This window comes from Camelus bactrianus, chromosome 10 (genome assembly GCF_048773025.1).
Source record: "Camelus bactrianus isolate YW-2024 breed Bactrian camel chromosome 10, ASM4877302v1, whole genome shotgun sequence".
In the NCBI taxonomy this organism is placed as follows: domain Eukaryota; kingdom Metazoa; phylum Chordata; class Mammalia; order Artiodactyla; family Camelidae; genus Camelus; species Camelus bactrianus.
The window spans coordinates 51,976,489-51,991,671 of record NC_133548.1 but is presented as its reverse complement, the minus strand read 5'-3'; the positions used below and the strand labels follow the sequence as shown (position 1 = coordinate 51,991,671).

At 36.5% G+C, this 15,183-nt stretch overlaps 1 protein-coding gene across 7 annotated transcripts in view; it reads left to right on the top strand.

Annotated features, from left to right (window-relative positions):
* NARS2 (asparaginyl-tRNA synthetase 2, mitochondrial) overlaps positions 1-15,183 on the top strand; it is a 109,288-nt gene that overhangs the window by 88,562 nt on the left and 5,543 nt on the right. For 4 of the 7 annotated variants that reach the window (XM_074372740.1, XM_074372739.1, XM_074372737.1 and 1 more), the window contains 3 exons: positions 3,499-3,596; positions 5,694-5,720; positions 8,945-15,101. In XM_074372740.1, coding sequence (XP_074228841.1) covers positions 3,499-3,596; positions 5,694-5,720; positions 8,945-9,089 — 270 coding nt within the window. In that variant the 3' untranslated portion in view covers positions 9,090-15,101. Of the gene's footprint in view, positions 1-3,498; positions 3,597-5,693; positions 5,721-8,944; positions 15,102-15,183 lie in introns of those variants that run through there. The other 3 variants (XR_006721210.2, XM_010973446.3, XM_074372738.1) reach the window with 3 other exon arrangements.

Sequence of the window (15,183 nt, the reverse complement as noted above, 5' to 3'; positions counted from 1 at the left end):
CAGGAACTATACTCAATATCTTGTAGTAACCTATAATGAAAAAGAATATGAAAAATTATGTGTGTATGTACATTTATGACTTAAACATTATGAAACTTTCACTACATTGTCATCATGCTCTTTTTTTCCATCGGCCACAAGATCAGAAATACTTCAGAAAGAGATTTTTTTTTTAAAATCAGTTTCAAGCCAGGATGGACATGTAGTGTAAGTTTTAAAAAGCCAATTCATTGTTGCAATGCAGTAGTTCTCAATTAAAGGGTTATTTGTTCCCCCTTACCCCTGCTCAGGAGATACTCAGCAATAACTGGAGACTTTTTTTGGTCATCACAACTAGGAGAGTGCATCTGTTGTGGGTAGAGGCCAGGTATGCTGCTAAATATCCCACAATGCCCAGGACAAGTTCTCACAACAGAGAATTATCTGGCCAAAAATGTCTCTGATCCTGAGATTAAGGGGCCCTATTGTAAGCTTCTGGGCTTGTTTATTACCATAACCTAGGCTATCCTGACTAATACAGCAGCTATCACATTCATTTTAGAATAGCCAGTGTGGAAATAGTTGGGCTTAACCAGTTAGGTGCCATGGTTATTAGGAAGATAGGTTTGAAAGGAATCCAGAAAAGAAAACTGTAGATATACTGTGGCATAAGATTGTGAAGGTGATTCAGAAGGGTCAGAAGCTTCCAATTTCACAACTATTACTGTGCAGCTGCAAATATGCCAGATAAACAAACACCAGACAGAAAGGTCTAAAACTAATATGGTTGCACATTGAATTCTCCAAGGAAGTCAAATATTAACATAAAGGAGGTTTGTAATCAAAGATAAATATGAGTCTTTTACACTTCTCTAAAAATAGCATTTAAAAAACTAAGGTCCAAAATTGACATAAGATCACAAAAGGGTTTTTGCTTGTTTTAGTTGTGTTAGCAGCAAGACTACGAAAGAAATGTATCTCTTGTTTGATACTTATAAACAGAACAGCTCATCAAGGCTTGGTTCAATCCCTCATCACTGGCCACCAGCCTCAGCTGAACTGCCTACTTCCTGTTCTTCCATAATAGCTCATTCTCTAGTATTTTTTTTTTTCTTTCGAGGCAGCAGACTTTTTTAGTTCTGGTTCTTAAAGATTTGCATATACTTGCAGTACCAGAATCAATTTCTGTCGACCTTTGTGACTTGGAATTGCCCCTACTTCAAAACCTTCAAAATTACAGATTTTGGATATACCTACCCTTTCAAATAGAGCTATATGGAAGGATGGAATGCTATATTTCAGGGGTAGTGGTTCCCATGCTTAAATATTTTATTTATTAAATATTTGTTTATTAATATTAGCACTTTAAATATTAATAAATGTTTAGTGTTATAATATTAAATATTTGATAAATGTTTATTTGAATATTTGCTTAAATACTTTCAAGCAGAGGCCAGAGAGCCACTTGCTTGTCTGTTCTCTTCCAACCCTGATTGCCTGTAATTCTAAATTTAAAACTCTGGATTGAAGTTAAGAATAAATTTTTCATCATGTGTTTCTCAGCTCCTAGCATATTTTAGCCATGTGTAAAAGCAAGGTACTAGGAAATAAAGATGCCAGGTCTTCTGTGGCATAAAAACGCCTTTATTTGAGAATGGAAGGGGTTAACTGCAGGGTCCTGTTGGAGTCTGTTAACTCTGTTAATTGTATAGCCCATGAGAATTTCCTCATCGTATTACTAAAGCTCTCTTGTCCACCTGTTTGTTTCATTACCTACTGTCACATCTGAGTCATCAAATCCACGTTCTGAAATATTTGCCTATTCGTTGTAAGTCCTCCAAGTTCATAGAAGAATTACTAAAATGGAGTCAACCAGCAGTGGTAGTGTGAAAGAGACCTGTTTGTACGCTTACTCCTCACCAGCTTATTGAGTGGTAGGAGATGCAGTAGAAGTAGAAACCATTGGTGAATTTCTGTTTGCTCTCTGATTCAGCTGAGAAATGACAATCATGTCAGATGCTTTCTCTTTAATGATAGTAATGAGGATTATATAGCATTTAGCACACAATCTTAAATTTTTATCTTATTTATTAATCACACTTATTTATAAAGCATATCTCAATGAAAATTTTGAAATCAAAAGTTGAATGTTTTATGTGTTATTAGATGTGTTTTATGGATTACTGATTTTTCATTTGTTACATTAAATCTTTCTTAATTTTGTTCCTTCAGATTCTTGGTCTTAGAAATGTCTACCTGCCCCCTCCCCCCAAAAAAATGAATTGCCAAGTCACAGAGTTATATAGGCAGCAAATAAACATTCTCAAAAAAGTAAATATTACTAGTAAGTGAAGAAATACAAATTAAAATATCAAGGTACCATTTTCCCCTATTAAAATTTTTTTGTTTTCTTATTATGAAAGTGTAACATATCTTTATTGTAAAAAAAAATTAGAAAATACAAATAAATCAGAGCAATACAATAAGCATCTCATTATGTAGATGTCAGTCTTTTTCTGTTTGTGTCTAAAATTTATCTAATGGTCTCCTGTTGATGTACACTTGAATTTTTTGTTATTCTAAGTAACACTGTAATAAACATCCTGTGCATTGATCTTTTTTTGCATCTCTGATTATTCTGTTAGAACTATTTCCTAGAAATGCTATTGCTGCATCAAAGCATATTGCATTTTTTGAAGCTTTTGATTGTCTTTTGCCAAATTGCTGACCAGAAAGGACTTATCAGATGTATGAGAGGATTAGTTTATGCATTCTCTAGTCTGTATTGTTTATGTTATTTTCTTATCTTCCCTGTTTTGATAACTGCATGGCAGTTATCTCTTTGTTTTAATCTGTACTTCTTTGATTAATAATCAGAACATATTTTACATGTCCTAACAAACTTCATTGCCACATTATTTATAAGAGGAAACACAAACACACACATCCCTGAATGTTCAACCAAAGTAAAGCAGTTAAATAAAATATGATACTCCTAAAGAATAAACTGTGCAGCTTTAAAATATTAAATATGCAAAGTATTTTTACTGACCTAGGAAAATATTTATTGTTTAACGTTAACTAGGACAATTAGAATGGTAAATTTCATATGTAATTTAATGTCTACTATACTCTTTTAAGTGGATAAGCAAACAAACCTGAAAGAAAATATGCCAACATGTAATTGCTTCTGTATGGTAGTAGGTGATTTTTAGTATTTTCATAATTTTAATACTTTCCACATTTTTTAAATTAACATTTATATCACATTTGTGCAGAAAACACATTTTTAAGTACGCCACATAAATGGGCAAGAGGGGAAACTGTCCACTTGCATTTTTGTATTCTAAAGATAATTTAAACATTTGACATTGAAACAATGAACATGATCAGGTACCTTAAATGAAACTCTGGTAAACAGTTAAATAGCCAGTTGTCAAAATGTTAAAAGTTCCACAACTCACAGTTGTTGGAATGCCCTGAAAATGGAATGTTATTTATGACAGTTTTCCTTTTTAGGTTGCTGCTGTTGATCTTCTGGTTCCTGGAGTTGGAGAACTCTTTGGAGGAAGCCTCAGAGAGGAACGGTACCATTTCTTAGAGCAGCAGTTGGCCAGGTATTGGTTGGACCTAGAAGTAAAATTCAGAAATTGGGGATGGGGCGCTCAAAAGCAGTCATGACAGAATAACAGAATAGCACATGGGCCTTAGCACCTGACAGACCTGGATCTCCCTTTTTTTTTTTTTCCTTTTTTTTCAGTGGAGATAGTAGGAATTGAACCCAGGACCTCGTGCATGCTAGGCATGCACTCTACCACTGAGCTATTCCCCCTCCATCTGCCCTCACCGCCCACTACCCCTGTATCTCAGATTCTTTGTGATCTTGAGCAGGTTGTCCATACCTCTCTGAGCTTCCTTTTCTAAAAGACTGGAACTGTTACATGAAACACAGTGGTTTTTTGCTCACTATTTGTATGTATCTCTCCATATGGAAATAGCTTTTTAAAAAATTAATGAGACAGGAAAAGAGAATTCCCCCCTTAAAGGTTGTTCTTCATTTTTCTTTGTGTGTTTTTTAAAAATATATTTTACTCTAAATTATGATTGGCAGACTCCTACAGGGGCACAGAGAAAGGCAGGTTCTGAACCTGGGAAAGGATAAAGATGGAGGAAGGAAGATACTAAAAATATTTGCTAAGCTAGCATTTAGAATAAACAGTTTTCCTTTACTCAGGTTTTCTACTATGTAAGCATCTTGATTTAGGTATTTGAATAACTTTACTTTAACTCACTGTTTGAGACCTGGGAAATGAATCCATAAACACACAGAAAATGTTTTGGAGATGGGAAGTAGGGAATCATGTTTCTAATTGAACTACCACTCCTGTATATGCATGGTCTGCCAACAAACCACAGTGACTTCCTAAACTAACCAAGGTTATAAACCTCTGTTTTCCATGGTTTCTACTTTTCCTGTGCCAGACTTAAAAAAAAAAAAAGTCTTTCCCATGTTGAAGGCTTAATCCTTCTCTCTGGACAATACTGGGTTTCATAGTAACCTGGAAAAGTCATGATTGTTTGAAAATATCCTGTTAAATTAGCCGTTTGTAAGATCTTCTTTTCCTAATGGAGAAATGCTTAAAAAGTTGATCCTTTTCCAAGATCCCAACCTGTAAATCTGTTGGGTAACTTGGTTTTGTAATCCCAGCCATTTGAACTGCTCTATTTGGTTAGGGTCCAGAAGAAAGGGGATAAATACGTGCTGGGAGGACTCTTCCATCAACTAGACTACTGACTCCTACTGTTGCTATCGTGGTAAGAAGTCCTAGGAAAATCATGGAGTTGAAGTGAAGGTGAAACTCCTTAGATAGAAAGAATTTGAAGATTCTCTGGGATTTTTTTTTTTTTTAAGCACAATAAAAATCACACATGGCAAGAAACCTCATCTGTTGAGAGATTAATTGGTCTGTTTTCTTTGCTTGCTTCCTTCCTTCAGGAAACCTTTCCTCATAACATGAAATGTTTACCCAATATCTGATAATACCCAAATTTATCTTTCCTAATGAAGTGGATATATGTGTTCCCATATCTCAGGGATCTCTCTGTGACTTCTGTTCATATTTTTCCATATTTTTATATATTTGAATTTTTCATAATCCTGATCATTTTGAGATACACGGTGGTTCCAAACACTTTTCTAAAGGCCTTGAAATTAATTTTAATGAGTACTAGGAGTTTAACTTTTTAGTAACATTTCTCAAATTGGCAAAAACCAATTTACAACCATATTATGAAGGCAGCCTCAGAACCTATATTATTGTTTTAATATTATAGAATGAAAGTTGTGTTTGTTCATCCCTTGTCTGTGCTTGCCTTTCAACACCCTTAAGTGGTAATAGTGCTTTTCTTATGTCACAGGATAAAAAACTTACCTCAAATGAACCCCTTCTTTCGGGCTTTGGACCATTCTTTCTGTATCATTTAGTATTTAACAATACCTTGGACTTTTGGTTAACTTGCTATTGGTTAGGTTACCTTTCTTTCCACTTAATAAAGGTTCAGCTTCTCAACTGTATTGCGTGTTATTGAAGAGCCACAGGTTTTGGTGCATACTTGTTTTTAAAGAGCACTTTGCACAAAACCCAGAATAAATATTTTGTCACTAGTATTTTACTGCCATTCTCTGAGAGAATTTTATTATTTTCCTTTGACAGATCAGGACTGACAGAAGCCTACCAATGGTAAGAATGTGGCCCCTGATGACTCATTCTAGCTGTGGATCTGAGTGTTACAGTTTTCACTTGTATTTCCAGGGTGCTATAGAAGGGTGGTAAGACAATGAACAGGTTCTCAGAAGACTACTTGCGCCCTTTGAGTCCTTGAAAAACAGTAATAATGATGCCTGTCACTTATTTATTACCTATTGTGTGCCAGATAACTGTGTTAAGATTTTGATGTATATTGTTTCATGTAATCACCACAACACCCTGTGTGTTAAATACTATTCTTACTACCTTTCTATTACTCCTCCAGGCCTGAGGCTTAAAGATGTTAACCAATTTAACTACGTGCACACGGTTAGAAGCATAAAGCTGGGGCTTTGTTCCTAACCATTATGCTTCAGTTTCTGTGTGTGTGAAATCAGGGGCTTGAGTTAAGTGGTCCCTGAGGTCGCCACTAACTGCAGAAATCTAAGCTGCTTAGAGAAAATCATCTGTCTGCATTCCTAAATTCTGGCTTTCTTTCTGCAGACCCTTTCTTCAACTACTTTTCAATATTTATACAAAATATTTACATTTCTATAGTAAGACTCATTCAGGATCTTGGTATGATTATATCAACAATATTGTTAATTCTTTTGCTGTCCTCAGGAAAAGGTAAGGTCAGATTACAAACTTGCCTTTTGCTAATGAAGGAACTAGATTTCAGAGATGCAGAAAGCCTAAAATTGGCCCTTGAATTATTTACCAGTAATGACGTTAGGCATAGTTAATCTCTCTGAGTCTTGTTTTTCTTGGCTATAAAATAGAATGATAGTAACTACTTCACAGGGTTACTGTAAGGATGAAATGAAACCGTAAAGGTTCAGTATCTGTATGGAGTAGATGCTCCCTTCCCACTTTCCTGCCTTCGTTCTGAGCCTTGCTGTTAGGTAGGTGAGCCTGATTGTTGTCAAGCTGATGCATTTTACCTCAGTTTCTTTCTGTCTACAAGACAATATTCATAGCTATTTACAAATCTTAATTGTTGGTTTAGACCTTTTCTGGTCTTTATTAATCATTTCAGTACTATTCTTTTCCAAGTAAGATTTTCAGACTCTTAACATCTCCAAATATAAATATTTATTGTTTTGTTAAAAAGAAGAGAAAGAGAGATAATAGGCCCAAAATGGAATTAAAAAAAGAGACAACGGGCCCAAAATGATGTGGCTAAGCCCACATCACCAAACTGAGGCTTAATACCTAACTTAATTCTCTCCCAGGAGTGGACTTTTAAACCAGTCAATCTAGATTTACCTGCCAGCACTAGTGAGGTAATCTGCCTGATAGACCCCATTCGTTCTCCAAAGAAGAGTGACCTTGCCTGAAACAACCCATTCTCTACTGGTAACACCCTTATCCCACCCACTTCTGCCTGTGAAAATCTTTGATTTTGTACAGCTATTCGGAGCCCTTTTCTGTTTGCTACATGGGTTGCTGCCCAATTCTTGAATCATTGAAGAAAACCAGTTAAGATTTTTAAAATTAACTTGCTTGAAGTTTAACAGTTGGAATCTGCTCCCTTTTATATGGTAATTATAGTATTTTGAAGTTAGAAAGGACCTTAAAAGTCTTCAAGACTGTTACCTCTGCTAGTGTTCTGCCACAGAGTTGCCACCCCAGGTGTCTTAAGAATTTTCTCACTTCCTGTTTCTACATGCCACATGCAAATAAAATCTGTAACTAGTTCCACAATTTTTGTACCATCTCTTCCATAATCTGGCTACCGTAGAATTAACTTAACAACAATCAAACAAATGCATATTCCTTAGAAAACTTGTTTTTTAGAAGTAGATTTTTCCATTTATCAAAGCAAAGGCAAGGAAAATGCTACAGGTGGAATCCCTCTTCTGAATTCAGTTTCCACACATGCCAGTGTTTTATCGATGTATGAGAAATTGAGAGCCCGCTGAAGCTAGGTGCTCGATTTCTGGCAGCCAGCTCAGATCCTGCGGGTGTTTGTGGCAGGTGTTCTGTTATGCCCTTCCTCTCATTTTCTCAATAAATCAAAGTATACCCTGCCCCTATACCTCATAAACTTAAACTTGATTCAGCTACCAAACATTTCAGTTACTCAAGACTGTGTTCCTTCCATTATTCCTGAGAGTTCTTACTAATTTGAAGTTTTATGCTAGATACTGTGTCTTACTCATCTCGCTTGATCGTAACTCACCTAGTTGCAGTTCATCTTTTCTTTTCGAATCTTAACTGTTTAAAATACCAATACATGTAGTCATTGTTATTAATTGTGAGGAAATAGGATATAGTCTTTAATCCTAGAGGAGCCATTGTGGCACTTAAGTTTTAAACTGTATTTTTAGATCATTTGAGAAGCTATAAACTTATTTTAATCAATATGGTATAACTCAAGAACTCCCCCCACCAAATAACATAATAAAAAATATTTTCAGAGTTTTCCTCCTCCTCTGCCTTTCCTAAAATAACCCTATTCCAGACTTGCGTATTAGAATCTGAGTTTGAATCATGAATATACCGTTTTCTGGTGTGTGATCTTAAGTGGAACTAGAACATGCGTGGGTGGGCTCCCAAGGCTGTGTAGCTTTTCAGAAAAATGACTCTGGACACCTTCCAGTAGGCGCAAATCAGAGAAGTAGACGTTTTTCCTCACTCCATTGCTCAGGGGTGTATTTTTATACCTTCAAACAATAGATTTTCATATAGGAAGCATCTACTTTGAGTAGTCACTGGAGATAAAGGTTGAATAAGATGCAGTTCCTGCCTTGATGTAGCTTCCAGTCTAATCTAGTAGGAAATCTCTTTTTATAATACTCCTCTATGTATTGAACAATATGGTTTTGGTAAGAAAAAAAAAGCATTATCACTAACATACTAAGACATAGAAGATGAATATCTTTAAAGAAAATTAGTAAAGTTATTAGAAATTTTTCTGCAGCTTCATGAGACGTGTTTTCTGTATATAAGTATGTAACTAACTTAGAAGAATACGGATCAAGTGACCAAAGCCCATGAATGCATGGCAGAATTTGCTACTGTTTGGGTAGTCTTGGACAGATCACTTTAACTTCCCCGTGTCCTTCATCTGTCTGTGGAGTGAAAAGTGTTGTCTACCTCGGTGATGTGACATTAACAAATGATTGCAAAGTACTTTTGAAACATAAAATTTTACCATAACACCTGATCTTAGAAGCATTTATAGGTTAATGAGTCTCTTTTTTCAAAATCAGGTATCTGGACCTCCGTCGATTTGGATCTGTGCCACATGGCGGTTTTGGGATGGGATTTGAACGCTATCTGCAGTGCATCTTGGGAATTGACAACATCAAAGATGTTATCCCTTTTCCAAGATTTACTCATTCGTGTCTTTTATAGCTGGAAGACTGATTGAGGAAAATCACCCCATGCCAGAGGTACTGCACATGAACACATATACCAGGAGAATACATACTTGAATTTTAGAAATGCAAGATTTTCAGCATGTAATTGTCATGCCATAAGAGGTATGAAAAATACATGTGATCTTGATTTTTCTAGAAAGTTGAAGCCATTTCACAGAAAGATGAACTCCTTCAAGAAGAGGTACTTATAGCAGATAGAATCTCAAATCTACTGTGTCAATTAAGACAAAATGAAGAAATTGAACTAGATGGTCTGAAAGGTCCTTTCAAACTCTAAGACAGGATGAAATAGTGTATTTTATTTTGTCTTTAATCTGTAGACCACTGCCCTGTGTCACCTTTGAGAAACAACTAGTAGCTAAAAATAAAATGTTCCTGGATCTCTTCTTCCTTGCCCTTTAACCTGTGATAAATTCCCATCTTATTTTCAGAAGAAAATCCTTTTTCAGGTCTTAATTGAGTTAATAAAGTTGCTATTGTGAGTTGAAATCTTTTTTTTTCATCAGACTGTGTGAAAAAAATCACATTTAATAGCTATTGATCCTTGAAACTAACATTGTAAATCAACTACACTTCAGTAAAAAGGTTTTTTAGAAACAACTGCTCCTTAGTTATGAGCTAACAAGAAGTTTTAATTATTTAACCTAATCACTGTTGTGTTACAGTTAGTTTGTGTCAGATATTTATAACATCTCTGATAATCAGTAAAATAGATTTTTGATACCTATCAAAGAAAAAAAACAGGTTTTTAAATTCCATTTGGCCTTTTCCAAGTGAAATTTGGAAGAAAGGTATTTTCAATCCAAGATGAGGATGCAGTATGGCTAAACCTAGAGGGTGGATAATTCTGGAGTCAAAAAGTAACAGAGTGTATTAGAGTTAGAAGGTCATTGATTTGGGAGTTAGAAGCCTGACAGTTCTAGCACTTGCATGTGTAAGTTTGAGTAAGCCACCTCCTCTGTATGAACGTACACATCATTTTCCTCACAGAGCTGATCATAATTACATGAAAGTGTGTGTGCCTGTGCATGTGTGTTTAAAACTGTGGAATGCTACACAAATTTTTAAAAAATCTTTTAGTTTTCATTGAGGTGAGGATATACAGACTTACAGTAAATTGTAAACTCAGGATTTGTATGTATCAAACAATTATAAAAAGGCATGCATGCCTGAAAAATCAATTTTCTAAGTCTCATTTAGATGACTTCGGTTACTTCCTAATGATTTCTGTGTGCACTTTACTTTAACCTAACTCAAAATCAAGCAACTGAAAAGAACTTTAGAACTTCAGAGTTGTAAGTCGTGAAAGGCACTGAGAGATGGTCAAGGTCAAACTTCTGCACAAAGCAGAGAGATCCTATGCACCTTGGCAACCTCTTGGCAAAGAGCTCAGTACCCTACAAAACAGTTCATTCCATTTCTGAACCTCTCTAATTGGCAGCTTTTGCTGAACTAAAATCTACTTCCCTGGAACTTTAATCCTTGGGCTTAGATACCCAGTTTAAGACTGGATAAAAGGGATAATTACGGCTTCCATAAGGCTTGCCTCAGCCATGGGGAGAGAGTTAAATTCATTTATTTACTCAACAAATATTATTTGAACTTACTCTGTATGCCAAGAACGGTGCTAGGTACAGTAGTGAAATGACCCTTGCCATCATGGAATTTACGGTCTATTACAAAAGATACACAGTCATTAAGTAAACAAATGTATTATTTTAAAATATGGCATGGCCTGTAAAATTTTATAAAGAAAAAGGCAATCACAGATAATCTTACTGGAGGAGGCATTTAGCTTTAGATCTGGAAGATAAAGTGCAGAAACCGTTTAAAAATGTTTGCAACATCAGTTAATCTGATTTGGCATTCAAGTCTTTTTTTTTTAATTAGGTTTGTTTGTTTGTTTAAATGGAGATACAGAGGATTGAACCCAGGACCTCGTGCATGCTAAGCATACACTCTACCACTGAGCTGTACTGTCCCCCTGGCATTCTTGATACTGTATTTCATGGAGCAAGAATCACAAACATTCACAGGCCCCAAACCTGGATGCACTAGTAGTTTCCAAGGCTATCAGGAATCATGCCTGCAGTGATTTTTGAGGAATCAGATAAAATTGTGACATTAACGTGATGGCAGGGCATCAGAAATAATAGTGATAGAAAGAACACTGAATGAGAGAAACCACAGGTTCTGGTCCCATTGCCACCATTAGCTTAGCTGAGAAGCACTAGGTGAATAAGATCATCTTTGTGACCTCCAGTTGTCTCATCTGCAGAACTGTCATTTTGAAGGAGATGTACTTTAAGGATCCTTCTATCTCTTAATCTTCTATGAATCTGTGCTGGACATAGTCACTAAAAATAATTGATTTAGAGTGTGACCTTTGAATTTTATTTTAATGTATACTAGGTCTCTAGAAATGTATAGGGAAATCAAATGGCTGAAAGTGTAACAGTACATACACCTAAATGTGTTCAGTGTATGCATATGTGAGATGGGAGAAGGTCCTTCTCTAGGAGTCAAACATACATTCTTCCTTATCTTTTTGATAGTCTCCAGCAATATATTTCAAAACCTTCATACTTATTTGTTCGTTCTTTTCTTTCACAGTTGATCACATAGTAAGTAGCTCGTTGAAGCCAAACATTTGCCACTCAGCCTACTAATTTCCATCTTTGGTTCAGTTCTTATGTTTTGCCAAGAACTGGACAAAAACAAACACTAATGTCAGACAAGGGTAATGAAAATGCCAAAACTAAACTGTTGCTCGCAGGCAGCATCAAGAGGGAAAAACTTTTAAATTTCCACTTGTCAGCTAATATATGAACATCCAAATTCTACGTACAAACAGCATTTATAATTCTACATAAAATGAATGAAATGTCTGGATTTAATAGTTGAGGACCATCTATTCTGTAATAATACAGGGCTGATTTTGTGTGTTGAAAGGTGATTTGAGGGTATTAATTTTCACTCGAGTAACCAGTTTCCAACAAGGGAAAAACCAAGTCTGTTTTCCCAAGATTTCCAAACATCACCTCAAAATAGTAATCCAAGTAAGAGTGTATTCTAAAACTTAGAAATGTTTTTTCCATAATTCCCATTCTCATTTCAAATTTTGACGTAGGTGGAGAAAAATAGTATCTTTCCATCTGGCTGTCCTCTTGCCTGGGGAAGTTGTGCTGTCATGGTTTTGTTTTTTTGGTTTTTTAGGGATGTGACAAGAACTTAATTGTGTATTTGATCCATTCCAGATCTAGACATATCCCTCCCACCCTTTGACCCAGCCCAGAGACTCTGTCACAGAACAGCAAAGGAACTGCTTGACCTTTTGTCCCTCTCAGAGTCTGCCAGAAGCATCTCTCTACAGTGTTACACATTCATATTCTTTTTAAATTGAATCTAGACATTCAAGCACGACTGAACAGGCATTGAAGATGCAATTGGTGAGATGGATTAACTCTACCCTTCTTTAAAGCTCTTACTTCAGATAATTATAGGTGAAAGATGCTTATTTGGATTAGATTGCTATTTATTCATCTATTTATTTTAGCAAGTGGTGAGGCAAGAACATAAAAATGCGGAGTTGAAAGACAGATTGGTCTGGATTGAATTGATAAGAGATGTGTGGGGCTTTTTGGCTTCTGATCAATATTTGTATTCAGTCTGCAATCTAAAGTATGTATAATAAAAAGAAAACAGGTGGGAGTAATATCTGATTGTAGTTCTTCCCAGTTTATGTTCCAATTAAAAGAAAAAGCACTAAGAAAAGAGCGGAAAGCAACCTTAATTACCCTACGTAAAAATGATTCAGTAGGATTTCCATAAGACAGGTCATGTAGGATTGTTGTCAACACTCCGCAGAAACCGAGACGGTCTGCTGGAGCTCAGGCTCCAGCTGGCTCTTGCACAGTTTGGTTTGGAATCTAGTGGATTTACAGCCAGTATTGGTGCACTATGTGGTAATTTCTGGGGGACCTTTGTAAAGAAACCAGGAGTTTAGATGATTCCTAAACTGTCATTCAGACAGCTAATCTTTGAATTAACGTAGTTTACGACTCTTCAGTAACTTTCTGCTATACCTTTCTGTTCATAATTGTTATTAATTGAATGACTATCATTTGAACATCATCTTACAGTTTACAAATTTTTAAACATAGCCACAATATGTTACATTGTGGACAATATGTGGACCTTGTTCCTTTGTAGCTTACAATGCCTGAAATTCACCTGGTTTAATGAAAGGTGAATTTATTTGTTACGGAGATTGTATTAGGGATTCCCAACAATGACGGAGAGTAAGACTACAATTTAAGTTCACTGCTTTCAGCCTCCAGAGAAACTGAAAGCAGAGAACTTTTTATCTAGAATATACATAGGTAGGTAAAAGAACTTTGATGGGAATTATTAATATCCTCCCCAAAGTGATCTACCTTTGATATTTCAAGACAATACTCTGAGAATAGAAACTTAATGGGCCCCTATAGCAAAGGTTTTTTTTTTTTTTTTTTCATGCTACAAATGCACATATACACAGCTAGAACTGTGTTTGGCAGAACCTAACTTCTGCCAGGTACAGAACCTTGTCTGCACACTGGCTCCATAAGAACTGCTGGTTTGCTGTTTTCCAAGGATCCTAGCTTTGAAAAATCTCTCAGAGATCATATCCCTTCCCCTGGATGTGATGTGTACATTACCCTCTTGTGTATTTTCCTCAGTCCCTAGTCATTTACTCACTGAACCTTCAGTGAATAAGAACTCTCTGCCTTAAGAGAGAACATTTTTTTTTTTATCTTTTAAGAACTCTGATTATGACCTGAGAGCAACAAAACCTGCATCTCCAGTGGCATGCAGGGGTAATATATTGGAAACACAGCCATGCACTTTCTCTTCGGCTGTCTCTTCTACAGAACAGAGTCTCTGTACCTGCTCAGCTGGGACAGCCTGTCCTCCCCTGGAGGGCTGCGCCCGACCAGGGTATATTCACCAGGCAGTGCACCTGTCAAGTGGGCCTTTCTCTTAGTGGAGGAACGCTTCCCTGCACTGTCCCCTCAGCGGCCGCCCCAGCACCCTGTGAGACTAGTCTTGATGTTAGGAGAGCTTTAACATTTCAGCGCCGCTCCGGTCCGTCCTGCAGCCGGTCGTCCTTGCTCCTCCTCCTGTGTCTGTGGTGCTGCTGGGGAGGTGCAGTGACAGTGTCAGAGTGCTCAGGGCAGTCCCAGACCCCTTTGCTTGGGGATTACAGAAATGGGCTTCGGTCACAGAAAGATTTGTTGAAGAACAGTAAGTTCTTTTCACTGAAGATTTCCACTAATATACACGTTTTCTTTGCCAAAAGGTAAGAACTGTTCCTTATACACTTAGGATATGGTTGGCCAGTGATCTCCTTAAATGTAATTTCCATCTTCCACATTCTCCATTACAGGTTTTTGCATCAGGCAACTGTTGGGTCAGATTCCTGCCAGAAAATGTGCTGGACGTTTGGTGTCTTGGAGCAGGTATTAGATGTAGCAGGAGAAGACTCTGGTTTTCATCGGACACTACTTACCAGCTGCAGAACCTTAAGCAAGTTATTTTATCTCTGAGTTTGTATACGCTTCTGCAAAATGAGGATAATATTTATCCTACAGAGTGTTGTGAGAAACAGTGAAGACTGTGTGAAAGGGTTTCATAAACTGAAAACACTACTCAAATGTAAGGTCTCCTAAGGGAATTCTTTTCAAAACTCAGAAAAAAAGGATATGAACTAAGACATCTATTGCATATTGAATAAAATATTTTATAGCCATAAAAAGTTAGAAAATGTGTAGAAAATTTTTAAATTGTACTTTGCAATTACAATAGTGTGAAAGTTGTGTATATGGACCAGAGACTCATGGAAAAAAATGGAATCAGCTGTTTCAGCACAGTGGAAGAGAGTGACTTTTCTTTAAAAATCTGTTTGATATATTCAGTTCAATTCAATAAACCTATTGAGCACTCACTGTGCCAGGTCCAGCACTAGACTCCCTGGATACAGATAAATAGGATGTGCTACCTGGTCTGAGGGACTCCCATTTCGTATA